Here is an 11,544-nt window from a genome sequence, read left to right as displayed (position 1 = left end):
ATTTTTAAGTTTTTATTTTATGAGAATAATTAAATTCTCATTAAACTGTCATCTGTTTTTTAATGTAAAAAAATAATCTTCAGTAAAATATAAAAGTCATTCATTAAAATTTCATCAAAATTTAATACGTTCCGAAATACATCAGCATTTGTCTCGTTTTTAAGACTCACATTCCAAAAAACACTGACGATCTAACTCGCTGATCAGAAAGCAATCAACTTTTGAACGTACTGGAATTATTTATAGCAAAATAAAAGGTTGCGATACAATCGCGCGCAATTCTCGCCCGTCTGCGATGATCAGTAATGACAAGTGACACGGTGTTCGGCGGTTCTCATTCTTATTGAATTCCCTCCTCATAGGCTGTGGTTTAGTTACACGAGACGGAATCTCCGTATTCTAACGAAGTTTATTCATTGAGTGTGTTTGATGTCAACCCGCGCGGAAGATCGTGAAGAGGCGATCGATGTCGCCGATGGATCGCTTCGTGACGGTGTCTTTAGCATGTCGCGTTTCACCTTGAAATGATCTACGGGAGAGGAGGGTGAGGAAGATTCGATTCGGGATCGGGATCGGGATCGACATCGACATCGACATCGAGATGAGTTCGAATCCAATCTCCGAACCGGCGCGAATCCTCGCGCTGGTCGAACAACTGTGTGACCTACCGTACATAGAAGTACAGCGGCGATTGAACAAATACGTACGTATGAATCCACAGAACGTATATAAAGTATGAATTTTGCTGTCCTCGAAGATGACGCAGTGCGATTAATGATCCTCAAATGATCGATACACCGTGAATTTTCGTGCCGGTCGATTAATGTGGTGTGTAATGTCATTCGAGTGATCGAATGATCGTCTGCTAGATCGAGCTTAAATGGCAGAACACTGGCTGACTTATGTCCATTTCTATTATATTAATGTAGATTAACTTTAATCTCGGTTTAACTTACATTTTATCTTTTCTTAATTTGTAGAACTAGAATAAGATAACAATTAAGATTTAGTTTTACAATTTACTGTAACCAGAGTTTAACCATGTTTAATAGATGAATTTGTTTTATATAAAACAAATATTTTTAAACAAATTAAGGTTGATTTACGTTAATTAAACTTTGGTTAAATTAAATTATAGAGAACTGGATCTAAGTAAATTAAATTGAGATTAAAGTTAATCTATATTAGTGGAAACGAGCTATAGGATAGTATTATACTCGAATCTTATTGTCTTAAATTGTCATTAATCACTCATAGAAGTGTATTAGGCTAATATTCAGAATTGAGTCTTACAATTAAGATCACAGAGTCATATTAGGATTTTAAAATTACTTAAGACAATCTTAAAATGAGAATTGATTACGAATATTGACTTTTAGACAGTGTTCCAAAATTTATTGCTGGTAACAAAATTTTATAGTACATGTAATATGAACTATGGATTTGTATTAGAACATAGCTATTGATGAAAGGCTTAGGGACGCATGATTGATATCCATAAGCTGGTATTCATAATCGAGTCTTATATTTAAGATTGCCTTAAGTATACTATCTTAAGATATCATTAACTAATCACAGAGTCGTATTAGGATCTTTCTTTGCCTTAAGGTATTATTTGAAAATCTTAAAATAAGAGTTGATTATATGAATACCAGTCAAAATAGTATCACAAATTTATATACAAGGCATTTCAGAAATAAGTGGACAAATTTGAAGAGCGTATTCTGTTTTCTATAAGAAGTCTGTTTTCTATAATGAAAAGTCATATAAACATAAAATTGAAAACACTCTTTTTCTAAATTAGAAATTTTTTCTTTATGAAAAAACTTTACTAATAATTATATTGATTGATAGAATAACAAACAAACCAATTGCATGATTAACGCTCCCTGTTTTTAATCCCTTAGATTTTTATTTATGGAAACATCTCGAGATAAATTATTTTTTACTACATTCTGTTGTTATTGTGGAAATTGTTATTCTGAAAATGTATTATTGCTTTGACAAAATATTCCAGGAATACGAAATATTCCAGAAATTTTTGAATGTCTTTGACAATGTAAGAAATGTTGATGTGAAGCATACATTGATACAAAAGAAAATTATTTTCAACAATTTTTTTAATGAAATGTTTTTATCAGAGTTTGTTGTAAATAAAGTATTTGTACCATAAAAAGAAAATAGATCTAGACATGGTTTTTTTAATCTGTACAGTAAAGAGAATGCATTCTTAAAAAGTTTGTCCATTAATATCTGAAACACTCTTTATGTAATAATAATATATATAAATCTCTTATTAGTTTAATAAAAGTTATTTAATTGTTTGTTTATTCTTAATTTTTATGTAAAATTGTGTTTTGTGTAAAATTATTTACAAATTTAATAAGGAAGATAGCATTACAAATTGAATATTTTTTTTGTAGTAGTAAAATTTTAATAGCTTAAATTTGAAATAATAAAATACACACACACACACACACACACACACCGCGCGTGCACACGCACGCCCTCTCCCCCACACACACAAGAATATAGGAAGTAAATTCAGATTAAAATTAATCTACATTGATATAAATAAATTAATGTTTATTTTACTAAATATCAATTAATTTTAATCTTGATTTAAATTGCTTTTTATCTTTTTTTATTAATTCTTATTTTATTAATTCTTAAGCTAATTTTTATCAAAATAGGTTAACTTAATCTCAGTTTAATATACGTTAGTTTTTATTTGCTAGTAGCTTTTCTACCAATTTTCTACCAATAGATAAACTTTAATCTCGGTTTAATTTAAGCTTTATCTTTTTATATTAAAAAACAAATTAACAAAAAAAGGAATTAGTTTAAAAAAACTAAATTGAGATTAAAGTTAATCTATCAACAACAAACATTAGTTATTTTTTGGTTTTTTATTCCCAACTTCTCATAGCTTTTTCTTTTAACGTATTTTGTAGGTACAAGATGTGACAAATGCAAAGCTAGTTTTTCTCATATCTGTACTAGTAGAATCTGAAGAAATGGTTATCCATGTGATAGGTGAAGAAATTTTGGATAGAGAATTCCGATTTCTTGTAAGTACAATAATGAGTTGCGTAGATTGATATATGTCTATAACACAAAAAATCAGAAGTATTTTTTAGTTAGAGCGAACCTTGGTGTTTAATAATATTTCAGTATTAATTATTAAATACACTTTTCAGTTTATTACATGCTAAAATAATTATCAAATTTAATTTGCGATATTATTTTTTTAGTTTATGATTGCATTTTAAGTCTAAAATGTAATTTTTTTAATTTTTTGTATTTTTATTGCAAAGATTTTCTGTAAAATAAAATGAGATAAGAGAAAATAACGCTTATGGATTGCTTGATAATTTTAATTGTGCAATCATATAGGACTAGCAATGAACGAAAAAATATTTATTTTTTAAATATTTATTTGTTCTAACAGTTAATGAGTTTTAGTCTCGGTTTAACTTACTTTTTTATTTTTTAAGAAAAGATAATTTTTTTAAAAAACATAAAGAATAAGTTAAACCGATATTAAAATTAATATCGGTAGAAATGGACATCTTATAAAATTCAATATTTATATATTATATTTAAAAATATTTAGATATTTGTTATGTATCACACTTCGTTGTGTTATCGGTTAACGCGATTGGTTATTAAATTTATCGAAACTGTCTATTTTTATTATTACTTGTAATAAGATTACAGATAAAATTTTTTCTCATAATTGTAAAAGTGTGTGATCGATCGCTTGCAGGCGATTTATCATGATAAAAATTCTCGCTAAGATAAATCCTAGATTTATATTTCAGATCTTGATGCATATTTTTTAATTGATTTTAAATCTTTAATTTTGATTTTTGTCTAATATTTTTGTCTAATGTTCGTTTTTGTCTAATGGATTTTCTGAATGTGAATGACAAAAATTTATGTTTTGTAGATATCAAACAATGTTTTATACGAGGCTGTGATAAATAAAACATCATTAGCCCTGAGCGTTGCGAAGCTCGATAATGAATTATTGAGATACATTAATAGAATAACGAACGCAACGCCACAATCTTTGTTGACAATCCCGATACAACATCCTTTCAAGCATTACACGGTTTTGCTTGTGTGCCTGGTAGATTATGTAGATGGAGATGAAGCTAGAAATACTTGTACAGAGATAGTTCAAGAATGCTTTAGGTAACTAACTGAAATATTCTAATTACATGAACGAATATACATTGAACAAAATACCGTAGGTTTTGCCTCGGATACTTGCTCAGTTCGTTACGTTGCTATGAAGAAACACGTGTGAAGCAACAATGTCAAGATTTATTAGCCGTTTCTAGGAAGCTTTTCACATATTTAGGTATTCGACAATTAATTCTAAATAAAAAATGCGAACTTATTCGAATAGAATTGAATCGAATAAAGTAAGATTTGATTTTCTACGATTAAAGTCTGAACAATTTGAAAGTTTTGAAAGACTTGTAAAAGACTTGAGTATGAATTACATATATTGGCAGTTTTTGTAAAATTAAATTTAAAATAATTTTATATTATATAATAAATATAATTAATATTAATTTTCTTATATAGAAAATTTTATTATTTATATATTAAAATTCAACTTAATATTATTTATGTTGTTAAATAAAAGTTACATTTCAACGATTCGACTTAAGTATGTTTTAATTAGATTCAGATAAAATTTTATTAATCTGGTTTCGAACACACAGAAATAAAATTTGGTTCGTCAGAAAATCTGGATTCGTACATCTCTAATTCTAACTGGAATATCAAGTATAATTGTCTTTTATTTAGGAGATTTTTCTGATCTCCTGCGCGAGATTATGGCGGAAGCCAGAAAACTGACAAACGCGGAGAGATGTTCTTTATTCCTTTTGGATCCTGATGAACAAGATTTGGTCGCCAAAGTGTTCGATGGCATTTCCACGGGAGAAGTAAGTAACTTACACAGTGAACTTTACGTGCAAACACATCAATACTTTATAAATAACTTCATGTCCTTTTTAAACGTTTCTAGTCTATAAGCGAGATGAGAATACCTATTGGACAAGGTATAGCCGGTCATGTTGCAACTACTGGTAAATTACTTAATATTCGAGACGCTTATAATCATCCCCTCTTTTATCGCGGGATAGATGAAGCAACAGGATTTAAAACAAGAAATATTTTGTGCTTTCCGATACAGGACGAGAAAGGCATTGTTGGTAAATTAAATACGCGTTAAACATACGTACCATGTTAATATTGAAATTAAAATTACTTATAATAATTTAATAAGTGTTATAGAGCATTATAGTTATGCTCGTGTTTTAGGAGTGGCTCAATTGTGCAATAAAATAAACGGATTATATTTTGATGCCTTTGACGAACAAATTGCAACAGCATTCAGCATCTATTGCGGCATATCAATAATGCATAGTATCGTTTATAAAAAAATGCAAGATGCTCAAGCTCGAAATAAGCTCAGTAATGAAATAATGATGTATCACATGAAGTTAAATATCTGTTAGATAAAGAATATAAAGCTTTGGTTAAAAAAATTAGGCATCAACATTTTTTTTGTTTATCTGAAATGATTTTTGAATAATATTGTTCAAAGAGTTTTTTTGAAACAAAAGAATTATTTATTTTAATTTTTTGTTCAAATTTTCTTTCAGTTAAAAATATTTAAAAAATATAAGTGCCTAATACTTTTAGCCAAAGCTGTATTTTATAATTAATTAATAGATTATGAGAATTTACTTATATAGGTGGAAGAATCTGCTGTGCAGGCATTGTTGAATTGCAGGGATGATCATAATATTAAAGATTTCAACAAATTCCATTTTAGTCCGAGAAATGTACCTTATAAACATATACCTTGTTATACCATTAAAATGTTTATAGACTTAAATTTCTTGAAGCATTGGAAAATCAAAATGTCTACGCTTGCAAGGTATTGATATAAGAAAATCAGAGTAGTAATTAATATTAATAAGTTAAAAATTAAATAATAAAGTTAAAACATTAATAACTTTTAATTTAATTAATTTCTTTTCTTCAACTTTCTAATTATTTTAAAAATACATTAAACTTTAACTTATTAATTTTTTAATTTAAATTAAAATTTGATTTATGTAAAAAAGTTGTAAAAGAAAGAATACATTTCCTTGTAAAGAATTTGTTATTTTATATAATAATAAATGTGAGTGTAAAATATATTAAAATTATTTAATAATCTATTGTGATTGTTTTGTTATTTAGAATAATTTGATTAAAAACATTAAACGTTCTAATTTAATATAAAAAATGCTTTTTAAAATTAACTTTTAATTTAACTTAATTTAATACAATCTGAGTTTTTGTTTATGTAATTATTTTTGTAAAAATTTTATAAAATTTATAACGTAACTAAATTAATTTTATAAATTATTAACTTTAATTGATTTTAATTTTAAAAAGTATTAATTTATTTTGGAGAAAATACGAAATAACATGATTCACGAAATGTTTTGTAATATAACACGTTCTTTAGATTTATACTGTATGTCAAAAAGGGCTACAGAGACGCACCTTATCACAATTGGACACATGCATTTTCCGTGGCACACTTTGCATATCTGTTGATAAAAAATATGCAACTTATTGAGGAAAATTACATGACACCCTTACAGGCTTTGGTGTTCTTTGTATCGTGTTTATGTCATGATATAGACCACAGAGGAACTAATAATTCATTTCAAACTCAGTGCGGCACCGTACTAGCAAGTCTTTATAGTTCAGAGGGATCCGTTATGGAGGTGAGATAGAACGTTGTTACGTTCAATAAAGAATTTTATTGAAAAATAATATTAATAAAAATAAATAAACAAAAAATATAAATTGCTTGTGAGAGTTGCCACAGTCATTATAACGTAAAAATATTATGTTCAAACCCTTTTCTAAAAAGTGCAAGTTATATCGATAATTGCAAATCTCGAAATGATTGTTGCCTCTTTCTCGCGATGTTGATTGATTCTCTCGTTGTGTTTATTTTGGCTGGGTTCGGGGAGACGCTATTAGTCTTAAAAGTATCATTCTACCCTTGTTGCTCAGTGAATGTCGAAGAAAGCTAGAGCACGCTCACAGTGCCAAAAGCGTGCTCTCCGAACCCAACCTTCGTGTTGCGAAAGTAGCTGTCATTGTGATTGAATTTTGACAGCTGTCAAATTTGTATAGATGGTTATCTATCTATACAATTATTGTTATAATTTATTTTTAAAAAGTAAAAAATAAAAAGCCAAATAGCGCGCGCGAAGCGCGCGTCTGTAATGTCTAGTAAAATAAAAAATGCATGAATGTTATAGTCTTGATTTGTTCTCTTCAATGTATTAAAATTAATAATAATAAATTAATAAGTTAATAATCTATTAAATATTCTAAAATTAATAATAAATTAATAATAATCTATTAAATATTATACAAATAATAAAAATTAATCTATTCGATCAGGTTTAGATGTTTAAAAAATAAAGTAAATAAAATAAAAATAAAATAGTAAAAGAAATTGAAATTATTTTATATTTGGTTTCAGTAATTATTAATTTATTTGAATTAAAGTTGATGTATTTTTTATTTATGTATATTCTACTTTCTTTAATATAACAATTTTATGCACTAACAATTGCGATGGCTCTTACAGTACATACAGGTAATTTATATTCTTTTGTAGATCAAAGAGTTAATATTTTATTCAGTTGAGCACATCTATTTTTCTTTTTTTTTAACACAGAGACATCATCTTGCACAAACAATGTGTATTTTAAACACCGATGGCTGCAATATATTTGAAAGTTTGGACAGTAATGAGTACAGCGAAGCTTTGGACTTATTGAGGACCAATATACTTGCGACTGATTTAGCTTCTCACTTTCGCAGCATAAAGAACCAGGAAGAAATGATTCGTAATGGTTACAACAAAGATGATTTGAAACAACGGAAGCTGTTACTCGAAATGCTTATGACATGTTGTGATCTTAGTGATCAAACCAAAGATTGGAAAGTTTCAAAGAAAACAGCGGTAAATTTCGCTCAGGTTTAATGTTTAATTTCTAAGTCCATTGACTTTCCGTAAATTACTTTGTTTTTCATTTTATTACTAATCAAAGTAAGGAGGTTATTAGGTGTTTTGTTAAAGAATTTTTTAATTCTAAAAAATCTGAAAAAAAATTGACTTTCAGTACTACAACTAAGAAATTTTATATAGTTTATACAGTTATGTATGATCTGAAACTTTTTTACTTTATTTTTATGTCTGAATTTCAGGAAGAATCGTCAAAATTGCAATAAAATTCACAATATTTTTTTTTTTATAAAAATTCTTTTTAATTTAAAAGTCTAAGGTTAGTACTTATAAAAAAGAAATAATAATGATTACCTTAAAAAATATAATTCTTTGATAATCTAAAAATCTGTAATTTTATAAAAAATAGAAAAAGAAAGTAATAGAAAAATGAAAGATTATTTTATGCAAAAAATTAGTATTTTATTTTAAGAATCAGGGTTATCAAGATTTCTATTTTCTAACATATTAGAATGCGCGGATATGTTATACGAATATATTTTCATATGAGTTGTACGCAATATTATGATATAAACATGATAAATATTTTTTGTAAATTTACTCCTTGCAAATTGCTTAACGACATAAAGTACAGCAATATAAGTTTTTCTTTCTTTTCTACTTTATTAAAACGCACGAATCTATATCAAGTTCTAAAACTGCAAGATCGATTTAAATGTTTTCAGTTATTAGTTAAAACTTTGTTGTATTTTTCTCGTTACTTTTTTGATCTCGTCGGTTTCGTTTTTAGAAATCTGTAAAATATATCTTGCGATTGCTCGCGTAAAATATGTATGATTTCGTTTTGGCTATGTGTTTGTTTTAAATGTTTATATTTATTATAATAAAAATAATTTTTTATTTAAATTACACATTGAAATAAAGACTAAAAATAGCAAGAAATGATCCATTAATTTTAACAAAGTATATGCAAAGTAATGTAAATATTCACTATTAACTTTTTTAGGAAGGGGAGCGAGCTCTTTATCCCTTCCATCTACCGATTAATTCAAAATCCTTTAATTTGCGGAGGATTAATAGTCACAAGTAAATTTTTAAATTTTCTGTATCAGGAACAAATATTTGATGAATTCTTTTCGCAAGGAGATCTGGAGAAAAGCATGGGCAATGCGCCAGTTGAAATGATGGACAGGGAACGTGCGTCGATTCCCGATCTCCAAATACAATTCATTACTAATTTGGTTATTCCTGTCTTTACGTGAGTATATTAAATAACTTGTTCATTTGAACCTTGTTTTACCTTGTTTTTATTTTCTGTTATATACTTTTTTTCAGTAATTTGTCGTTATTGTTTCCATCTGCACTGCCGCTAGTTTATATGCTGCAACATAATTGCTCACTATGGGAAGCAGCTAAGACCGTATTTCAAAAGTATTCGACGAATGGAACAAAAGGAATAGATATTTTGCTTGATTCTAACTTTGAAGATGAGGTACTTAAAATATTTGCTCAAAGACATGAATGTTCTATGAAAAATCCTGATGAGTACACAGGAAGTGGAGAGTGAATCTCACTCGTAAAATACATCGTAAAATAACATTTAAGAACAAGCAAAGTTCAATTTGGAATTTCCATAAAAGCTCCTATAATCAAACTGTAAGAATAGTTCCATTCATAATAATGTAATGATAAATCTTTAGCAACTGCACTTTATTGTAGAAAAATTCGATTTTATAGGTTAATTTATTTTTATGAAGGTATATTTGAATTTAAGCAATCGCGAGAAAATCAAAATGTGATTTTAAAAGCAATGAGCTTATTATATTTAATGAGAAAAATAGATGTAAATAATACGCATTTAAATAATTCTGAGAAAGACCAAATGATTATTAGATGTACATTGTGCACTGCCAATTTAAATAATTTGTGCTGCACATTACACAACATTGATACAATATAATTGTATGATGAATTAAAAAAATTTATTTCATAATTCTCAGTTTATTGATGTGTAATTGTACAAAAAAATTATTCATATCAGTGCATATACATGTAATTGTAATTCACAAATAATCTATATAATTTATTTTATATATATAATCTATATATTGTATATTAATACATATAATAAAAAAAATATTCCATTACAAAAAATAGTAATTTTCATGTAATTTTAAACTGATTATTATTATTTGTTCTCTTCGCACAGACAATACATCAATTTTTATGTAAAATATTTTACATGATAATAAGTTTATGTATACGCATCATTTACAAAATATTTGAAATGAGCGATTAAAAGAGATCCTATAATATATAGGTCCATATTCAGAACGCGTTAACAAAAATATTAGCGCGTTCTGAATACAGGCCATAAAGTTCTGATTTTTATGTGTGGTAATTATTTACTTTAACTACATTAATACAAATATCTATTAAATTATTTTTGTTTGATATGCACGAATTAAAGAATCAGGCAAAGGAAAATGTACTGTTCCGCGAACCAAAATTTAATTGTTAAAGTTGAAAATTTATATTAGAAAACTTGTCATATTGACAAAATGCCGAACACATGCAGCGATATGTTTTGTGACTGTATATCTATATGCATTTCATTACTTAGCACTATAGTAAAGCATCTGGTAAGCATACATTAAGCTTAGAATAGTGCACGAAATTTTAACAGTGAGACAAGTAAAGTGCGTTATATGTCATATGTAAAGTTAAAAATGTTAAGCTTATTAAAATTTAAGCATCTTGCATATAATAAAAAAGGAGTAATAGATTTTTTAACATAGTGTTTTGCAAATACTATTAAATGTAGTCAGTGTAATAATGTAATTATTGATAAAAAAACATTAATATATCTCGATGTTGGAGATACGTTATCAAGAATATACACGAGAAAAGTGCTAAAACAGATACTTGGTTCCATAAAAGTTATTTTGACATTGCTATAATTTGTAAGATCATAGCATGTTTTTTAATGTTCGATATTCGCGTTAAGATAACACGCAGAATAAAATGCATAAGATCAACCGCGATTGTTGACTGGTTTAATTTTTGCCGAAAGGTAATTATATTTTAATAATAACTATAATTATAATACTGTTTAGTTGTAAATAATAATGTATAAAATGTTAAAATATTTTTACTTACAGGCGTATGTGTTCTGAGCTGATAAATACTGAAAAGCTTGGTGATTTAGGACACCCAGTGGAATCGATGAAAAAAAAAATTGAAAAAATTGCAAACGAAAATGTATTTCACTTTTGAGGATCAGAATTATCTGGTCAAAAACAAAGTACCAGGACAACTTAAAAACATGTTTTGTTTCCATTTCAGTATTTTTATTAATGTTTATATTATTACTATATTTAATGTACTTAATTGCAATTTGCTAAATTCAAAAACTATTCTTTGTGCAATATTAATGTATACTTTTATGCATTATAATAAATTTGTTTTTATCA

At 27.0% G+C, this 11,544-nt stretch overlaps 1 protein-coding gene across 3 annotated transcripts; it reads left to right on the top strand.

Moving 5' to 3' along the window:
• The first annotated feature begins 240 nt into the window (after positions 1 to 240).
• LOC105839457 (cGMP-dependent 3',5'-cyclic phosphodiesterase) lies at positions 241 to 10,099 on the top strand. 3 transcript variants are annotated; one of them, XM_036293610.1, is made up of 13 exons: positions 241 to 703; positions 2,955 to 3,071; positions 3,953 to 4,200; positions 4,260 to 4,369; positions 4,825 to 4,964; positions 5,048 to 5,234; positions 5,344 to 5,525; positions 5,781 to 5,965; positions 6,545 to 6,809; positions 7,691 to 7,699; positions 7,781 to 8,068; positions 9,184 to 9,329; positions 9,407 to 10,099. In XM_036293610.1, exons 1-13 carry the CDS (start codon positions 602 to 604, stop codon positions 9,636 to 9,638), a joined length of 2,211 nt encoding a protein of 736 aa, XP_036149503.1. In that variant the 5' UTR covers positions 241 to 601; the 3' UTR covers positions 9,639 to 10,099. The 3 variants fall into 3 exon arrangements, with proteins under 3 accessions (XP_036149503.1, XP_036149505.1, XP_036149504.1); XM_036293611.1 differs by lacking the exon at positions 7,691 to 7,699 and having other exon boundaries at positions 242 to 703; positions 9,407 to 9,638; XM_036293612.1 differs by lacking the exons at positions 7,691 to 7,699; positions 7,781 to 8,068.
• Positions 10,100 to 11,544: the final 1,445 nt, after the last annotated feature.

This window comes from Monomorium pharaonis, chromosome 11 (assembly GCF_013373865.1).
Source record: "Monomorium pharaonis isolate MP-MQ-018 chromosome 11, ASM1337386v2, whole genome shotgun sequence".
NCBI lineage: Eukaryota > Metazoa > Arthropoda > Insecta > Hymenoptera > Formicidae > Monomorium > Monomorium pharaonis.
This window is presented reverse-complemented; position numbering and strand designations above follow the sequence as displayed.

Coding starts and splice junctions, on each gene's coding strand:
- LOC105839457 (XM_036293610.1), top strand. CDS start 602: ATGAGTTCGAATCCAATCTCCGAACCGGCGCGAATCCTCGCGCTGGTC. Junction 3,072..3,952: donor ATAGAGAATTCCGATTTCTT/GTAAGTACAATA, acceptor TATGTTTTGTAG/ATATCAAACAATGTTTTATA. Junction 4,201..4,259: donor ATAGTTCAAGAATGCTTTAG/GTAACTAACTGA, acceptor AAAATACCGTAG/GTTTTGCCTCGGATACTTGC.